This window comes from Sabethes cyaneus, chromosome 1 (genome assembly GCF_943734655.1).
Source record: "Sabethes cyaneus chromosome 1, idSabCyanKW18_F2, whole genome shotgun sequence".
NCBI lineage: Eukaryota > Metazoa > Arthropoda > Insecta > Diptera > Culicidae > Sabethes > Sabethes cyaneus.
The window spans coordinates 104,050,080-104,071,069 of record NC_071353.1 but is presented as its reverse complement, the minus strand read 5'-3'; the positions used below and the strand labels follow the sequence as shown (position 1 = coordinate 104,071,069).

At 39.0% G+C, this 20,990-nt stretch overlaps 1 protein-coding gene across 1 annotated transcript in view; it reads right to left on the bottom strand.

Moving 5' to 3' along the window:
* Nucleotides 1-20,990, bottom strand: part of LOC128733066 (G1/S-specific cyclin-D2) — a 142,513-nt gene that overhangs the window by 74,385 nt on the left and 47,138 nt on the right. The window contains exon 2 of the mRNA XM_053826650.1: nt 16,634-16,855. Coding sequence (XP_053682625.1) covers nt 16,634-16,855 — 222 coding nt within the window. The remainder of the gene's footprint in view (nt 1-16,633; nt 16,856-20,990) is intronic.

The window sequence follows — 20,990 nt, the reverse complement described above, 5'->3', positions numbered from 1 at the left end:
ATTTAATTTGTTTTAACAACATGTTAATTATTGTTCCGTAGAAGCTTCGCATGTTTATTTCCAGTCAGCAGCTTTCTCATTCCAACGGTTTACCGCTTAACTTCGGAACAGTTTTGCTTCGCGCGGGATCCGATGAACCGGCCGGCCGTTTGTTTATGGTGCTTGTGGTTGAGGCACCGATTGTGCCCCCTTTGTTGCCGTCTGGATTGTGACGCACCCAGCGCACACAGGGTGATGACAATTTCAATTGCTAACAAATTTGTTAATTACTTGTCTGCCACGCAATCTGGCGGACCTTAAAGCGAGATGGCTGCCGGGGGGAAACCGGAGCGACTCAATCACTCCTGGCTCCTGGCATTCGACGGAAAGGTGTTGTCACAGTACAGTGCGACAGTGCTTCTTGGGTGGAGCAATGTACAATGGGAAGAAATTATTTCGTTCGTTTTGGTCTGAGAAATTTTATACCGCATGGTATGAAATCTGGAGTTTTCGTGTCCTTTAGGGCACATATGTTAAAAGAGCTTAGTATTTATTGCCAAAAACAAATGCTTTTCTTAGAGACACAATCGGGGAAAGCCAAATTCAAAATCTCACTCCTGCTTTTAGTCACTGTCCGTGGGAGGCGAACGTTGTTTTGTCTGGAGCCTCTTCCTATCATACATTTGGTATTTGACGCATTGATTTGTAACTCAATGCTCCGGAAAACCGTTCTCGTGCATTGTCTGCCATAGCTGTTCGCGCTCGACTGTATCGTATGCTGCCCTAAAACTTAATCCATAAAGTCAATAGATGCATTAACAGAAATCTATTATTTCGGATAGCAAACAGGTGTAGTATATGGGTTAAGGTAATACGGATTCCTCGAATAAACGATTTGTTGCTTGGTCGGTTCCACATAGCAACCACCAGAAGGAACCGTTTACCGTTTGCAACTTTATCTATGGATTATATTACTGTCTAATCTAAATATGTCCCAGTAATTTTCACTTCCATATCTCGAACGAGTTTGATATTCCCGGATTTCTACAGTAGATACATAAGATCGGGACTGTATGTACACTTGCAAACGTATACACGTCGCATGACAATTATATTAGCTTGGGTTCGACCCGAAGGACACACACGCTAACCAACTAATCAACTCATATGGAGTCAATAATAAAAAGGTGAAAAACTTCGTCCCCGGGTGCGAGCTGATTTCGAAGCAGAAACCAAACTGGTCAACGATTAGAAAGCACTCGCACGATGATTAAGAAGAAACATTTGAAGCATCGCTTCGCGGTTGTCGAAATAAACAGCTGATTACATGCTGGCAATGGCAATGTTTGTGTTGTGTTTCGGTGCGATGAGCAGGGTTGCCGTTGTGTCTTGAAAAAGAAAAGTCAGTCAATGCTTTTTCGTGAGACTCGAACATGGAACGACAGACTGGTTACTTTAATTTTCTCAGATCAGACTTGAGACTACTAACTAGATCAAATGTGCCATAAGTTGCAAATGCTTTTTTGTAATCTAAACTCGCTGGCAACTTTGCAGTGTGAGTACCGTGAGCTCCACTGTCGTGATGATAAGCGCACTGTAACAATGTAGTTTCATACCTTTAGATTGAAGGCACCCGATCAGGGGAATATTCAATTTGAACGCTGTAAATTTTAAACGGAAATACTAAACATTCCAAGTACATATCCCATCAATGTGTGTGACGCCATTTGACTAGCTGACAATGAGTAAATGATGCTGCTGCTGCTACGGAAGCAGATGTTAACCATATCGCGTCACCAATACCTACAGATAGTGTGGCAGGGCTGATTTCATATTGTACAGAGATTGATCATTTATTTTGAGGGTGATTTTTTGAAGAATGCAGACTTGCAAAAGATAAGCTGTCCCGTGTGGTTACTGCAGCGAAGAAAGTAGAAACGTATTTTTAGATTTGCCTTTTTATTCATACACTAAAACGGCAGTCTCTAAGTAGGTAGAGTATTTGGGGTTTGTCGATTGATTTCATAGATCTCAAAAGCATAGCAACCAATGTTCGATTAGATTGAAATCTACTATAGGAATTTTTCAATCCACTAGTTCGTCATATCAGTAAATGAATGCTGTGTGATGTTCTCATGTCGACCTTATCGACAATAATGGGAGATATGACAATTTCCCAACTGGAAACTTTTAAAGGGGTTGAATGCTGAACAATGAATGCCTGATAAATTTGTGCAATTATAATAAAGTGAAATGAAAGATGTGTTTCTCGTCTTCCAGATTATTGTTGCTAGCATTGATGAAACAACATTCAAGTAAGGCGCAATGACGCGATGGCTAACGTCCGTCGAGCACTTCAGAATAAATATCGCCCGCCAAGGACGCCCACGACCGGCTACTATACCAGGAAACAGCGATTCCGTGCGCGACAATTGCATTTCTACTGGACTATTCTTGCGATTTTTAGGACCAAATTTGGTTCCTTTTCATTTTGAAGTTTTTGAAATCAGTCAGATCGGAAGATCAGATTCCGTATCCTTATAAACCACGCTTGTAATTGAATTTGACTTGAAATTAGGTTTAAAATCGGACATTAAATCACAGAGAATTAAATTACACTTCAGTTGGGAGTTGAAATTTAAAGCAAATAAGGTTTGGAATTGACCCCAAAATGAGAAATTGTGAATGTGAATGCATATGACATTGTGACCTATGAATTAATATTGAAACTGGACCTCAATTGGATTTAACATTGTCCTTGAAATCGGAAGCAAAATTACTATTGAATTACACTTGAAATTGGACTTAATTAAATGTCCCATTTTAATTGGACTTGAAGCCGTAGGCAAAAATGCAATAAAATTAGACTAGACATTGGGCTTAAAATGGAACATTTATTTGGACTTGAAATGGGATGCAAAAATGCAAAAAAATTAAGCTGTGAATTGGGTTTAAAATGGGACATTTAATTGGACATTATATTGGGTTTAAAATTTCACACGAAATCAAATTTCACATCGGGCCTCAATTGGACTTAACATTGAACTTGAAATCGGTGGCGAAATTACCATTAAATTACACTTGAAATTGGACTTAATTAAATGTCCCATTTTAATTGGACTTGAAGCCGGATGCAAAATTGCAATTAAATTAGACTTGAAATTGAACTTCAAATGGGACACTAAAATGATCTTGAAATCGGAGGCAAAAATGCAATAAAATTAAACTGGAAATTGAGTTCAAAATGGAACATTAATTTAAACTCGTGACCGGGGTTAAAATTGATCTTAAATAAGACTTGAAATTGGTTTTGGAATTGGAATTGGACTTGAAATTGGTCCTCAATCAAGTGTCGGAGTCGGCCGATAGCTTCCCACGAAAATTCGCGACTTCGAAGCCACACAATCTCTTTTACCCTCATGGAACTGCCCATATGTGAGCGTGCACAAGGAATGCTCTAAAATCTCTCTATTTCTTGCACTCTTTAACAAATTCCTGTCCTTCCTTCAATCATAGATTGAACTTATCCAGGTGGCAGCACCTTACGTTCGTAATCGCGAATAGGATGTGAGTTAGTCTGTCGTGAGATGGTGAGCAAGCAGAATACAAGCAAAATATTTTATGGAAAAATTATATGATCATGTTTTCATGTTGTAGAACCCCTTGAAAACGATGTCAAATACATCGAAACGTCGGGAATAGTGTCGTTTTGCTTTTCCGATTTACTGTCCTGTCGGAAAAACAAAATTCGTCAAGCAGAATCAACCACATTGGCGATTAATTTGACAAATAGAGCTTTCGGGATGAATTTCGTGGTAAATTATGATGTAAGAAAAATGAAATATATTTTGCAGCGCAGATTAAATGGCACACTAAACCGCATATTAATGGAACCGGAAAGGTGAAATTGCGCACGATAATAAGAATATGTCACATCGACTGCAATCGAAACTGATCCCACAGTAAGCGAAATACAAACGTACAATACTTCAGGGTTAGCACAAAAGATGGCAACAAATTTCAAACACATATTTAATAGAAATTTTGGATACGGATTGATTGAACCAACTGGAGACTCAACTGGAGTATTAATATAATTTGTTTTCTAAAAATTGATTTACTATTACAATAGAAGAATCTTTTATCTTTTATTATCGACGGATAGTATTTAGGTTTGTGAGCAGCGGATTTTTGGTCGCATTTGTAACATATTGTCCTTAAATATCTACCATCGAACAAATCGCACGTGTTCGATAAGTTTTGTACACAACAAAAATAAATGGTAATGTTTTACCAAATTGGCAAATTCGAATTAATGTTGAGCGGGTAAAAGGCCATGGCCAACCCGAAAAAAATTACATTAAATTTTGTAGTAGAAATAATGCCTCTTCTATAGTTTTTTTTATTGCGGACATTAAAATGTATGGTATGCTTATTGCAAAAGTGTCATAAATTAATTTAATCATATTTTTCTTTTTTTATGGAATGGAATTTGTACTAAAGTTGAGCCGGCGAGAGGGCCGTGACCAGTGCATAGTAAAGTTGAGCCAGTGAGAGGGCTATGGCCAACGAATATTAAGATTAAGCCGGCGAGAGGGCCATGACCAATGTATATTAAAGTTGAGCCGGCGAGATGGCCATAGCTAACATATGTTAAGACTGAGCCGGCGAGACGGCCGTTTTTGGCAACACAAAATATTTTACTTCCAAAAATATGCTTGAATATCAGCCAGTTTCCGAATACATGCTTTAAATAACGAAAAAATCATGTCTAAAAATTAAAAAAGAAGAAAACTTATCCAATTTAACTCTACTATGTATATTTTATTCACGACAGATACGTATTTCGCCTACGACTTGCAGGCTCCCTCAGTGTCTGTTTTCGAACTGAGGAAGCCTGCAAGTCGTAGGCGAAATACGTATCTGTCGTGAATAAAATATACATAGTAGAATTAAATTGGATAAGTTTTCTTCTTTTGTAATTTTTAGGTTTCGTATTCTACTAAGACGCTCCAAAAACTTCAGTCGAACAAACCATGCCCTCAGTGTGTTCATGAAAAAAAGTTTGCGGTTTCGAACAATAATATTTTTATTGCCGTAGGACTACGACTTACCGCAGGTTGTCACGCTTTTAGGGGGGAGGGGGGGTTGACCTAATCGTGACGATTTGTGACGTAGCGGGGAGGGGGGGGGAGGGTTATGAAGTTATGTGACGTCACATGAAAAAAAAATCAAATGGAAAATTTATTCGGGAAATTATAATTTAGCCTTCATTTTAAGATACAAGCTTCTATAAAATTAACGTACTGATGGATTTTAAAACAAATAGTTAAATTTTTTGAATGAACACTTTTTTGAAGATATATGCGTGAACAGAACTCATTTATTCTATGTAGTATGAACTCTCCATTAAGGCTTTACAGAATATGCAGTACACCGCTGAAGAGCTGCTTGAGTACCGTCCTGCCTAAAAGATTTTTGCAACCACAAATAGCAGTCGCACAAACTCCTGAAGGGTTACGAGATGCTACCAGAGACCCATGGCAACGTTTTCCCTTGATATTCGTGCTGAACTCAATCGATGAACAAAAACTCATACCGAAGTTCCACGGCTGCTTTTAAGGTTTTTCGGTATAATTTATACTGTCCCTCACTCAAGTGTACACTCAGGTAGTTGTTGAATAATTACACGATTGAAGAAATACACAAAATGTCAAAATCTATCAGAAAAGTTCTTCCAAGGCGTGTTGCTGCAAGACGTCAGCAGGAAGTCCTGATTCTTTCAACTAGATCAGACGAATTTGAGTGCATGAATGTAAAGGGCGTGGATATGCGCGAAGCATTAATCGACGGCACATCAGCGACTTCTGAAGCGTATCCGATTGCAGCAGTTGAAGATCATCTTCAAAATCCGTGCATCGATGACTTATAAACTCGAAAATTTTCCTTTTTTTATTTGCTGACATTCATTTGATGGCTTTAAATAAAAAGGTTGGAATGAATATTTAATTTTTTTGTTGTGAAGGGGGGGGGGGGGGATTGCCGTGACGTGACGTACTTTCTCAGGGGGGGTCACGAATGTGTGACGAAATGTGAAAAGGGGGAGGGGTGGTTTTGATTTTGGTCAAAATTTGCGTGACGTACTAAATGGATGTCGCCTTGGCGGATTTTTTAAACATAAAATGGTAGCAATCGTTGATTAATAATATGCAGTCATATTCTAACGCAAAAAAGGGGTCTCGATTTTGACACGGTTTCGATTTTGGCAACACATTTGATGACACGCATCTGGTGGATACTGGGACTATTATTCATGCCCTAACAAATATTTTAACACAAGTAGTATTTTGTATTTTAGATCGCCACATTACAAAACTAAGAGCGATTTTCTTTACAGGCTATGTATGAGAGTTTACGAATTTCCATATAACAAGCAAAGAATAATTTGATGACCGCAGCAGCAATGTAAAGTAACCATAATAATTGACCTAAAATAATATAGCTTGAATTATTCATTTTACGCATGGGGAGGATGTGGCATCCTGGTATTTGTACCATATTAGTGGATTTGTCTGGAATGTGTAATGTGTTTATGACATATTATTTAGAGGGTTGCCTGTAGCATGTGATGGGCACAGAAATAAAGTGTCGAAGTCGGTTGACAGCTTCCCACATAAATGGGATGTGAGTCAGTTAGTCGTGAGATGGTGCACAAGCAGGATACCACCCAGACTTGAACTTAGATTTCAAATCGGAAGTAAAACTGAAATCAAATTGATTTTCAATTAGACTTTTTAGAATTTGGACTGAAAATGGGATATAAAATTGGACTTGAAATCGGATATGAAATTAGACTTTTAAATTTTAAATTTTTAAATTGGGCCTAAAATCGGAGTTGAAACTGGAATTCAATTAGACATAAAATTAAACTTAAAATGGGTCTCTAAATTAGACTTGAATTTGAACTTGAAGTTTAACTTCAAAGCTGATTTAAAAATGGGCTTTAAAATGGTCATGAAATTGGTTGAAATTGGACTAAAAATTGGACCCATATTGAGTATGAAATTCGGCTTGTAAATATTCTTATAAATGGATTTGAAATTGTTCTTGAAGTTAGAGTTAAAATTTTATTTTAAATCGAAACTAAATTTCACTCACAGCTATCGGATATAAAATTGAACTAGAAAATCAACTTTAAATTGAAATTGAAATTTGGACCTGAAATTTGAAAATTGGACTTGAATTTGATATAAAATCTATATTGTACATAATAGTGAACGTAAGTTTGTATGTTTGTACGTATGTTCTGCCATAACTCCATATATGTTATATGTTAGTTTTAAAAACTTAACTTGTAAACAGTTCTCTGTATGTATAATAAAAGCAAAGGCATTATTAACAAATCATTGTGTGTTGCATTTAACATTAAAAAGAAGGTGAAACACGTGTCTATCCCACGCACACCAATGATTTTTCTTTACTTTTACTTTTGTGGCCTCTGAAAGCAGTATCCTTTCATTTTGACAGTGCTCGATAAAATTGACAGCCCAGCACGAAGGCGAATATATAACGCATTTAGCGCATACAGTTTTACCCCTGGTGGTATTCTTTTATCTTTCAGCCCATGGACATGACTGCTGAGCTGCTGACAGTGTTTATCTGTCTCAGTTTTCTACCTTTCAAAACAATCATTCTTGAATTGCAGTACTGAATGATTGCTCGACCAACCTGTCAGTCATTTTTCTTGCTCTTCACTAATATTTTAAATCACAAAGTTTAGTTTTTTAAACGGCCTGTGTTTTAAAATCAACCAAAACCTGGTTGAAGGAAATTAATTAAAACTCCGGAGCAATGTTTACGTTTATTGTAATTTCGTTTGCCGTTGCCGGCAGTTCAAAATTATTGAATGATCCACATTTGATTTCATTCATTGTTATCGAAAAGGTATTAAAGAAATAATGCCTTTTATAAAATAGAGTAACCGCAAACAAATTCTAATAAAAGACAATAAACACACGGGGATGATTCAAATGTTTTGAATATCTCATCTAAATCATCCTCGCATGCGTCACCTAGCGAAGCAAAATCGTCACGCGGTGCATTCCTGCTCTCGCGAGATCAGCTGTCAGTCAGCTGGATTAGAATGCAATATGCAGCAAAAATCAGTGTGCATTCGTCGAGGCCGAACGGGGAGCAAGCCTGTGTGCGCGAAGCAGGCATCCGGTGTGGCATAACATTCCGTGCACGATAAGCTCCACTATCAGCATAAACAGCAAAACAGCTGATTGGCGCCTGGTCATCCGTCGCCGCCGCCGACGCTTTGCAACAGTGTATGACTTTGTAAAACCGTCATAGAACCGGCTGCTGCTGCTGCTAAATGACGAAATTAACCCGATGACCTGAAGCCCTGTCTCGCACTAAAGGAGGATCGGTCGGTCGTTGGCTTTGCTGCCAATACCAACGAGCTCCCAGGAGGGACCTCACGCAGCAACCGCAAACTGCCGGCTGGCTCAGTAGAAGACCTTCAATTAGCCTCGCGAAAATGACAGTTCTGTGGCGGTCCAGCAATCATCCCATTCATTGGTGCGGCACTCAAGGTCGATCATTGCCGACAGCGAATTGCTCCATGACCAAGACGGTTGCCCCCATGGAAATCGGAATTTAATTACAAACGCAAAACGAAAGAAACAGCACGACGAAAGAGTGCAAAAATTCAGACGAAGTCGAAGTAGCGAGGGGACGTCTCGGTAGATACGACAGGGATTAAAACATTCCGGACAATGAGAGAGATGAAATTCGTGGGAATGAGGATCCTCAACAACAACAACAACAACAACAACTGCCTTCATGACAAGCGTTATCCCAGGGAGCCGGTTTTGCGCCACCCGAAATTTATCTGGCTTGAACATGCAAATACGTTCAGCTTGCGTTTCGAGCTGGGGCTGCCAGCTTCAGCCAAGTACCATTATCCATATCCTCGAAGCTTCCCGAATCCTGCTCCGACAACCCTATCGAAGATTAACCCGATAAGTACAAGTTGCGGCGGAGAATTCCTTATTCGCTCGCCCTCCGACACCGATAACAACATTCATGACTTACAGCCCGAATTTAGGACCTTCTCAAATAACCGAAAATAATATATGGATTTTCGGCACTTCCTTTCTGTAGCTGCTGGCGCGGTTGGCTCGTACTCGGTTCTACACGAGCCATTTTGCTTGCAACGCCAAAAAGTTTAAGATTTCTTCCCCTACGTCCTGCCGCTCGCTGTTGCTCAAACCTGCGCGGCACCGGCAATGCGGCCTTTGCTGTTGTTACCGATCGACTACATTTGAATGTTTTTGTTCCAGCTCCCAGTCCCCCCGCCGCCAGGGATGATGAAGTCGGGACAAGCATCCTGCTCGCTTTCATCTCCACCGTTCGGCAGGTTCGTGAAGCAAGCGAAATGAAAGGAGAGAGTGTGCGAAAACGAAAAAGAGAGTGTATATGTGTGGAAGATTTGCGATACCTCGCGAACTACGGACGAGAACGGAAATTTTCGGTTCTTGGAATTTTTTGGCAAAGAAATTCGAGATTTGGGAGACGATGTTTTTTTTCCTCTTGCTGCTCGATGCGGGTTGCGGTTGGACACAGAAATTGGCTGTCCTCGGCAGCGGCAGACGCTTGTGAGACATTATTGTTGTGCGGGCCGGCATTCCAATGGGGCCCGTGTCTGCACCGGAGAGTAGGGTCACGATGTTGCATAATTAAGTGTGGGGTTATCTTTCTCTTTCTCTCCGTCTCCTTGCTTCGACCGCCAGGATGATGGCGGAACCGGAGCAAGAGGGGCAACTTGTCGAGACGTAGCAAATCGATTACTATGAAAAAAGCCAAGGATTTCAATCAAACGATCACACTTCCACAGAAGTCCTTTATTCATTCAGAAAGATTAATCAAAACGATGGCGCCATTCTTGCCAATGTTATTTTTAGCACTTCCAAATACCCAAACAAATAGACCGCTTATTTTTATCTCCTTCCATAGAGTAGGTTTCCTGGAAGGACGAGAAAAACAAGCTGCAGCAATGACTGCATTCTTCGCTTGTTGCCATTACTAACTTTCCTTTTGTTGCACAGGTACTGATTCAAAAATTATTGCCGATCAAAAATCGATCATACCCGACCGGTCCGTTCTCTTGACCCGTGGGAGCTTCAATCAAAGAATCCTGTAACAATTTCCAGAGAATTTCATCGTTCAACATTTTAACGGTTTCCTGCGAGCCTCACACGGAAAAATGCAATCTTATCGCCGGAGCCTAATCTTGCATGACTTCGTCGGTTTCTCGCGCTCGGGCTGTTTGTTCGTGCATCTGTCTTTCCGCTAGCTGCCTGCGAAGATAGCCGTTTCACACCGCCCGAATGTGTTGTTGCTGTTGTTTGTGCGTTGATAAATTGCAGCAATAAAATTATTTTATATTTAATTTATTTGCTCTCCTACGAGACGGTAATCCTGCTCCGCGCAATCGTCGCTTTTTGCCACGTCCTTGGCAATGAAGATCGGTCGGGCCAAAATTGGTCCCACACCAGATTAGATCTGGAAGAGTTGAAAAATATAATGTTTGTGAATACCAGGTAGACGACCACCCCAAGCGAAGCGAGATTCGGGCCTTGCTCACCAGATTGAGCTTTGGATTGTAATAAAAATCGCATGATTGATCACCGATTTGAGCTCACGATGATCCAACCGCCGCGGTCGACCCATCTGTACGATGAATTCACGAACGAATCAAGCAATAAACAGGATTCGCGGGGCGAGAAACAGGTAATAAACCAGCCTAAATGTGCGGAATCCAACGCCGGCATTCACGGCGCAGGAAACTATAAAACACACAAACACACACCCCCCCGATTCCGGACACTACTCGTGAAACAAGACCGTAAAATAGGACCTTTTCATCAAACGGCTGAGAGCACAGCAATTCGACAAACAAAAATTTTTCAAAGCCTAGCGAGAAATGTTAGAAAATAAACAAAATATCATTAATTTTGTACACAGACATCTTCGTGTACTGTACAACTCAGTTAATTATATTGAAACATGCATAAATGTTAAATGATTGAAAGACATTAGGCCTGCCACTATTGTGACGTAGTCCTACGTCTGATGAGAAGATTAATCTAAAAAATTAAAACATGCAAGTGTCACAAATTGTGGCTAGCATTTGATCGCCTATAGCTTAGTGATTTCCTGACCGATTTTCAAATTATTGTACCAATCGATTCTTCTTCGCATTGACTCCAATAGAGAAAACTATTGATTTTTAAGTTCATGTCACCAAAAAGTTGCCAAATGCCATGCCATCACAGATCCGTGATGCCTTGCTATATTGCGAAGAAAACCACGTGCTCAACTAGCAAAGTGTTCAGTTTGATCATTGTCAGTGCAGTTACCGATAAACGTGTACTCAATGAAAAGTGAATTAGTAAGTTTAAGTGCCCCCCTCTAGAAGGGAAGGCTCCCATACAAATGAAACCCAAATTTTTGCATAACTCGAGAACTAATGAAGCAAATAGAACCAAATTTCGCAGGTGGATGTTTATGGAGGCAGACTTTTTTCTGTTGTGGTTTCAGAGCCCTCTCCCTTCTGAAAGGTGGGGCTCCCATACAAATGACACAAATTTCTGCAAAACTCGAGAACTAATCAAGCAAATGGAACCAAATTTAGTATATGGGGGTTTTTGAAAGCAAGAAATGTCCATTTGGTGGTTCAAGATTTCTCTCCTCTTTTGGGAGGGGAGGGGGCTCCTATACAAATTAAACACAAATTTCGGCATCATTCGAGAACTAATCAAGCAAATGAATCTAAATTTGGCATGTGCGGGTTTTTCAAGGCAAAAAATGTTTCTATAATGGTTCCAGACCTCTCCCCCTCTGGAAGGGGGGCCTCCCATACAAATGAAATACAAATTTCTGCCTAACTCGAGAACTAATCAAGCAAATGGAACCAAATGTGCCAAGTTGGGGTTTTCGGAAGACAAAAAATGTTTCTTTAATGGCTCCAAACCCCTCCCATTCTAGGAGGGGGAGCTCCCATACAAATGAAATACAAATTTCTGCATAACTCGAGAACTAATCAAGCAAATTGAACCTAATTTGGCATATGGGTGTTTATGGAAGGTAGAATTTTTTCTATGGTAGTTCGATATCCCTCCCCCTCTGGCAAGGGGGGCTCCCATACAAATGAAACTCAAATTTCAGCATAACTCGTAAACTAACCAAGCAGGTGGAATCAAATTTGCTTGTGGGAGGTAGAATTTTTTTCTATAGTGGCTCGGGACCCCTGGAAGGGGTGGGGGGCTCTCACACCTTAGTCAAGAAAGGGAGATGCTTGAGCTAATCTCATTGCTACTTTATGTGCAAGAATTTAATCTAAGTTTATGAATGAGAAAATTACGTTCAAAGTGACAGAATACGACGTAGATTGAAGATATAATTTTTGTCAATAAAATGCTTCTACACAGAAAGAAAAACCAATGTAGAAACAACCGATCCGAAAGTTAAATTTAAAACACACTCCTACGTTTTCTTTGAAGAAAATAATTTCGTTTAGTTCTACTATAATAATACACTGGTATGTAAACATTGGAGTAGAAAATACTATGGCCGATCTAAATTTATGGTAATTTTCAAGATATATTAAGGCGACAAAATCTGGACACCTCAATTTTGCAATAAAAAAATTTGCTAGAAGTTTAATCCATGAAACAATTTTATATCATTTAAGTGTGTATCGTTAATAATTATCAAACAAATTAACATTACTTATTTGGTCTGCATGAAAAATTGGCGAACTTTGGAGTGTACCTTTGCCATGAGGCTCAGTGCAGACTTGTTAGCAACCAATTTAGCTGCGTTTGTACAAGATTTTCGAAATTTATCTATAGTTATTGCTTGATGTTTGTGCTGGGACAGCTCTCTTCACCAAAGCCCAATACCGCTCGATGGGGCATAACTCTGGACAGTTAGGTGGATTCGCCTCCTTCGGTACAATATGGACTCCATTAGCATCATACCATTCCAAAATATCTTTGGCGTAGTGACAGGATGTCAAATCAGGCCAAAACAGCGAAGGTACATCATGACTGTGCAGGAACGGTAACAATCGTTTCTGCAGGCATTTTTCACGGTATATTTCCTTGTTAACCGTTCCCGTAATGGCAGGGTAAAAAGACATACCCGGAAGCTGTTTAATGTCTTCTAGGACATACGTTTCAGCGTCCATTATAACGCATGGAAATCTTCGCGATAAGACGAACGCGTGTTTTGGCCGTCGTATTTTGCTTATCATTACGGTTTGGCACAGTCCTCACCTTGAAAGACTTCATGCCTTGCCGTTGCTTAGAAGTGTGTAAGCAATGTCTATATCTCAATGGTTGTAGGCGTTGTACTTATGAACCCCCGTCCACGTATTTTCAAAGCCACCATTGCATTCAATGAAGAATTGAATCTGAATATTTCACTTTTTCTCTTAATGGCACTCACAGTTTCTTATAAACATACATATGCCTGAAATGCAGTTCACATTAGTCTTTGATCTATTGATCTGATATACTCCTACGTCACCCTTTCGTACAACCCTTAGGGCTGTATACCTTGTAGTATTTTAGCATTTTTTAAAGTTTTTTTTTCGACGACCATTTTATCGCCGTTTTCGTTACTATTTTGGCGGTTTTTCGTCGGCAAAATACGTTTCATTTTCGTTTTCAATTTTTGTCATCTTTTCATCGTCCTTTGCCGTTTGTTTTGTGCTCTCTTAGTTATTTTACATCGTTCTGTTTATTTCAAAAAAAAATAAAAATGTTGTTTCTACTGCCTTTTTATCTTTCTTTCATAGTTTTCTGTCGTATATGCTTCTTCTTTTCGTTGTCTTTTATGCAAGTTTTGTCGACTTTGCGACGCTTTTTAAACGTCTGTCGTTTTTCATTATTTTATTTTTATTTTTTGTTTCTGTTTTGATGTGTCTTTTCATCATATTTTCATGTTATTTTCGTCACATTTCTGTCAGTTTTCAGCGTTTATTTGTCCACGTTTTTTCATATTTTCAACATCTTTCATCAGTTTTCATTCACATTTTCATTGCATTTTCGTCGTCTTTACACCTTCTTTTCGCCGTCCCTTTGCTGTCTTTCTTTCGTATTGTAGTCTTTTCTATCATTTACCCGGGTTCAAATCCCAACCCCGCAGAAATCACGAATGACCCAAGCTGGTTAAAGCGACTATAATCTAACAGAAAAAAATAACTTTATTGGCAGTCGTAAAGAAGTTCTATTCGGCACTTCGGAAATCCTAATAGGAACTGTCAAAATGTGCGAAGAAACAAACCAAAAAGGCAGTAAAAAGGAGCATTTTTGCAGTTGACGATATAGATCTCAAGAATTTTCTAAAAAATCAACTTATTTTGAAACTGACGAACCCTTCGTCGAACGAGCGGTCCACCGTTTCCAGGCACTAAAAATGTAATTCTCATTTTTCAACTATTTTTAACTAATCAAGTACAAAAGTTCCACTATTTGATGACCTCATGTCAGAAACCCAGATAACACAAGATCGTAATAGAAAGTTCTCATTAAATCGTATGCATGTTAATTTTACATTGGAATTGTATAATGATTAGAGTATGTCAAAACAAAGTGAACAATAAATTGTTTTGCAGTCGTGCGTATCCTCATATACAACTCATAACTGAAAATTATAAAGTAGTATATATGATTGCAAAATTAAGTTATATCTTAATAATAATATGCAGGAGTATTAAGTTGCTTGTTATAAAAACCGCTGTATGAAATGCAAGATAGAATTACAAATAATTGTCAAAATTTTCGCATGTATATTGCCTCCACTTTGGTACTTATATGTTTTTATCTGGCGTGAAATATAACTTTTTCGTTCAGATATGATGTCGTATTTCTCAGTTACAATCGAGATGTACAAACCAAATTGTTTACTGGGAATGGCTCCGTTTCAACGAGAATTACTCTGTTTTCAAACGAAATTGTTAAATCATTAGTGAGAAACCATACGCTGCTTCCCTGGGGTACATCGCTCACTCAGCGTTGTTGAAATTCATGAGTCACTACCGAAAGGCAGTGTTCTGAAAGAAAGCACCATAAAAGACCGAAAAGTTAAAGCCAGAATATTTCATTAAGCAGAATTGCGAAAGGTTGAGTCCGGAAGGGTACGAAAAACTTTACTGAAGATAGTAATCCACTTTCCTTCGTGCTTTCAAATGAAATGTAGGGTGTTTTTCAATAATTTTTCCAAATTTTGTTTCTCATGAAAACTATTTTTGGGTAATATTCAGAGCTCTTCATGAGGAATATTTTGTCTGGAATCATCAAACATTTTACTTCGCTATCAAAAAAGTTATTTACACTTTTTGTTGACAACTAAACATTTTTCAAATGTCATTACCTACGATGGTGCCCCATTAAAGATAAAGATTAGCTGGTTCCAACAAAGACGTAGATAATAAGATTGACTGTTTTGGTTTGACTATGAGAAAAGAAAATCCCAAGCCACCGTTTCCCGACTGACGACCTTCCGTCAAAAGTTCGCGCCGCGGCTGACTGGACATCGAATGCCTGCATCGTAATAAATTATTTCTAATTGGCACATTCTCTTCCATTCACCGTCCTCGAGCGAGAGAGCTTGTACCCGAGCATGATGTTCCCGAAAACCCGAACTGCATCCAATGTTTTGCCAACAAAAGCATCTGATAAGTCAAACTTGGCTCTCATCTGCTCTTTCCTTTGTCTCACCCATCGTTACTACCGTCGTCTCGTCCTCCGATTGCCGTGCAATCAGACCAGACCAGACCTCAGAAGAAGTTTGCTGCATGCCGCAAGAACGAGAATATCGACAGCCGAAAACATGATCGCCGTCCGGCCGGCCAAATTCCATCCGAAACCCGAGACGAGAAGGACGAAGCGTAGTCGCGAAAATCCAATCGCCAGCTTGGACTGACAGGAACGAAACCAAACTCGCAGCGATCACATGTTTTGCTCCTCTGCTTGGCCGTCCACGTCCATCTGCCGTCTCACCCACCAACAGAGAGCATTCCTCACGCGGACGGTGGAAGCCGCGGCGGAGACGCGCCGAAAGCTACACGGTAAATAATTTATACTCCCGAAAAATCAACTGTTATCCAGGTTGCATTCCAGTATCGAGAAGAGCAAACCGTATGTACACAGCGCTAACGGAGCCGAACTTGCCCCTGTCCTTTCGACTTCGAATCCCGGCAAAGGATGCTCGAATCCAACAGGGACAGCAGCGGCACGATCAGTTGTTTGCACGGTCCAAATGAGTTTAAAATATCGGCACCGATCTGCATTTTAAAAGGATCATCAGCCCTTGTACCGGACTTCGGTGGATGCCATAAGACTGATATATGACCCCTCATTTCGAGTGACTCTCTCTCTCGAACGCCATTTGATGGCTTATGAATATTCAAAATGCACACGAAAACGGACTGCGAAAAAACAGCGCCTCCTTTTATTGACCGGTTCATCCGAGCAATTGGAGGCTGGATGGCCAAATTTCTTACGAGCAAGGTCACACCCGGGTCATTTGGTGAGTTTAATTAGAATTCGAATTCTATGGAAAGAGGTGGAATACTTACGATCAAGTCGTGCTTGCTGATACTGTTGTCGGTGTAAAATACTAGCAGCTCCACTGGTAGCGCCTTGTAGTTTGGCTCCCGCAATTTGGAAGCCAATAGCAGGCAGGCAGTGGCTAGGATTTGCAATTGTGTCTTCTTGATCCGAACCAGACTGAGGAAGCGATCCATGTAGTTGAAACAGAGTAGGGCTACCTCTTCCTGGCATTTCTGTTCCTCACATACCTGAAAATGAAACAAAATATAGTTGTTAGTTCCAAATTTCTTTTGAAGTTACAATCATGCTATAGCAACAATGAGCCTATTAATATTCAATGAACTGAACACGTCCTGCCTCCCTCTGGCGGCGTTCGGAATCCTGAGAAAAAATATCTGATCGGAACCGTGACGACGATGAGTAAATATTGACGTACAACACGCAACATTGTGGTTACATTGAGTCTGTGCCGCAAAGAGGGAAGACCTCTAGGCAGTTATCAGCAGTACCGCGGCCGCCGGCATTGGTCACCACAAAGTGCACACAGGAAAACGCAGCTGTTGGTACACTCGTACGCATCACATCACAGACACAAACACACATACGCATGCATCGACCCTTGAGACGATTGGTGGTTACCTCCTCGGAGCTGAGTTCGCTAATATTTGCCTATTTTCCCTGTCACTCAACTTCGGTGCGAAAAGATACGTAGAGCTAACAAGACGGAACCAGCCAGCCGGTACGGAGCAAAACAGAGATGCAGTAATCAATACACCGGAGGTGCTTGAGTTAGAATTTCAGATAAACTTGAGATATTGTTGAATGAAAAATTACAGAAATTCGCTTTGCTGCTTTGAGTTTTCGAAAGTAGAAATATTACAATTGAGATTCGTACGTATAATTTTCATTTTTCTGCCCTAGGTCTTTCTGAAGATCATTAAACTAGGTGGCACACCTAAATTGTCATCAATTCCAAACCTGTAGATGACAATACATTAGAATAAAACTTTGAAATGTTGAAACCTGAAAACTATAGAAATATTAAAATATACGATAGACATTATTTTACAAGCGAAAACAAGAAATGGAATGCAGGAATAGCAAAAAGAGAAAAAAAAATGTCATCTAATACATAATATGACTAATCTATATGCAAATCAACGACAAGCGATTTGATTTAAAGATGAAACTTAAGCGCAAACATGCACAAGCAAATCGAAATTTCTAAATAAAACTTCAAAATTCAAAATAAAGAAATAACGAATGAAAAAACTGAAAAATAATAATGGATGCCATTAGAATTAAACCAAATATATTATATTAACAACATAGTTCACTCTTCCTTAATCCTGATGACACGACTACTAGCGCCATTGCGGCATAAAAGGTTACCAATGTACACCGTAAATTCGATACGTCTATCGGAAACAACTCAACTTTCTTTATAGAGTTTACCCAATTCTAGATAGAATCAACAAAAGGGCGAATGTCGCAAATTGAACAAAACGGGGGAGTTATTTTTTGCAGGACCAGCATAAGAAAATCAGCTCGCTCGGTTTGTTCGCGCTTGCGACATTTGCCGTTTTGTTGATTCTATCTTCAATACGCGACTACGAATACGCATCCATGATCAACAAAAGAGCAAATGTCGCAAGCGTAAACAAACCGGGTGAGAGTTGATTTTCCTATGCTGGTCCAGCAAAAAATAACTCTCACCGGTTTTGTTTATACCTACGACATTCGCCCCTTTGTTAAATCTATCTAGATGTGTGAGTAAATGAAGAATTATTGTCAAAAATCTGTGAGAACTCTTTGACGGTTTTCTGTCGTTACTTGTTTTGAAGACTAAACTTATACTAGTTGCAGCAGCTTACCTTCGTATTTGTTAATTAGGTGAAACTTTACTTAAACGGTTTGAAATAAAAACATTACTACGGTTTAACCATTCGATTGGATCGCTGAAACCAAAACTTCTGTCAATTTTTCTTACAACAAGCTAATCCGGTTAGCTTTACTATTGATCGAGAGTTAAATTGGTGAAATGAGTCGCATATACTGTGCAGTTTCTGTACGTTCCAGTTCAAAAGAAGGTCCCTTGAGTGTTTCGTTTTACGAATTTATTCCATCAAAAAAAAACTATTTCTGAAATATTTCGATTATCAACTTTGCTATGTTCCTATATCAGTTTTGCAATTGTAATTAAAGGTTTTATTGATTTTTCCTGCTGTTTCTATTATCCACAATTAATTTTTTTACCTAAAGTTACAATCTATAAGGATGACGTCATAGTGATAGAGATAGCACATTAAATCTACCGCACCTTTTACTTATCATTGGTTACACGCTTAAAAATTTTTATTACAAAAAGCCTTTAGTCGCCTTTTTGTCGGCAAGAGGGTGTTACTTTTGCGTCTTTTCGGATAAATATGAGATTTTGCGAAGTGAACTATATTGTTAATATAATATATTTGCTATCATACGTGATGAATCAAAGTGAGCTGAGATCTATTTAAATGCTTTTTACCATTAAAGAAGTCCTACCAGCCAAATTTCCTACGTTTTTTCGTGCGACGAAGAAGAAAATGCCGACTAATCGTTTTAATTTCCGTCATTCATAAATGAAAATAACTCACGCAAGCAATTGTCGTTATTCTACAGCCAGGAAAACTTGCCTGACCTGCAGAAATTTTGCAGAATAACATTTGTTATGCTATGCCGTCCTACACAAATGCATGCGCGTTAGCTTCGTAAACATTGTTGTAATTTTTAGTTCGGACGATGAAAAATTTGGATGGACGGATTTTAAAACGGTACGACGAATTTAAAAAATAAAGTCAATTGCGTAATTTCAACAATATGCTTTAATAATCGCTTTTCATTGATTTCAAAGCTTACGGATCGGAAGGTAAGTGTGTTTTAGTCAAATCAGCACAAGAACTTTTGGAGTATTCATTAAATACATCCAACAAATGATGAAAATTAGAATGGCTTTACTGACTTCGACGGGAATTAGAAATATACCCTATGACACCAAAGGAAAAAAATGCCACCAAATGAAGTAAAATCTCGGCTAGCATTTTCGTGTGTATATAAAAGATAAACATAAGCATTGCGTACAAATATGCATATTAATAGATCGTATTTGATGCGCAAAACTGGCATATACGTACTATTTTGGAGGCGATATACGTGATTAGGAATAATTATAAGCGTTCCGACTATATAAGTATTGATATACGACAATATCCGATTAAGCACGACTCACTCCGTAATGCTATACAATTCTGTGCGCAAAATCATATGTATGTCTAATGTCTGTTATAATCATTATATACAATTGAAATAAACTTGGGCGCACTTTATCAAGCTTTACTTACGATTCCGCATTTCGTTTGGCAAAATTGATATTGGATATTGATCTTGATTTAATTTTATGTCCTGTCCGATTTTGATTGAGGTTTTTTTCAATAGCCTTTTAATTGTATCTCATTTTTGCTTAATAGCGTTTCACTTGCGCCCAACTTTATTTTAGTTTTTCTTTTTCAAAAATTTGATAATTGTAATATACTATACTGTTATGAAACAAGGGTATGAAATGAGGAAGGCAAACGAGAAAGCGACCAACATAGCTTTTTCCAGCCAAAGCTCCTACCTAGCGCCTCCACGTGGCCATACCCGGTAATACTCTATTGAGTAGCTAAGCTGGGAGGTGTGATGCCGCGTGGTTCCCAGATGCAGACGGCTGAGCCACACGGCCTTGGTAGCAGGTAAGTATAATATGTTATTTTAATTGTTTGTTTCGTTTTAGCTCGAGCACCTCCTATTGTACAATTAAGACTCTAACCGTAACAAGCTTAAATAATGCACATGGATATCGTAAGGAAAAATTAAATTACTTATTGGATATTAGATGATGGAAACTGACGCAATTTTTTTTCATTCGAAGAATTGATGGTGAGATTGTTCTATTTTTCCCATATATGCTTCATTTAATTTTATTTTTAATATTTTATTCATATCGTATATACTGGGTACAAGAACACCTATGAAGATTACGTGAGTTTTTGCGCATCCTCTTAAAGTAGGTGGTCAACTAACGTACCCATTTCTACAATCGTAAGGACATGGCCAGGTGTATGGTGTACTTACGGGTACATCATATCAGCCACCCATGATGTGTACGGTTGTCTATGCTATACTATGCTATGCTATGCTATACTATATTGTTATGAAACAAATTAGCATGCGTCTCCCGCCCAGTTAGCCTCCAGGTACGATATTGTAAATGTAAACGAGAACAAAATATGTCACTTGAAACCTTAGAGATCACCCGAATTGTGATCGAAACGTTGGCAGGCTAAATGGCTTGTTTAAAAACATTAA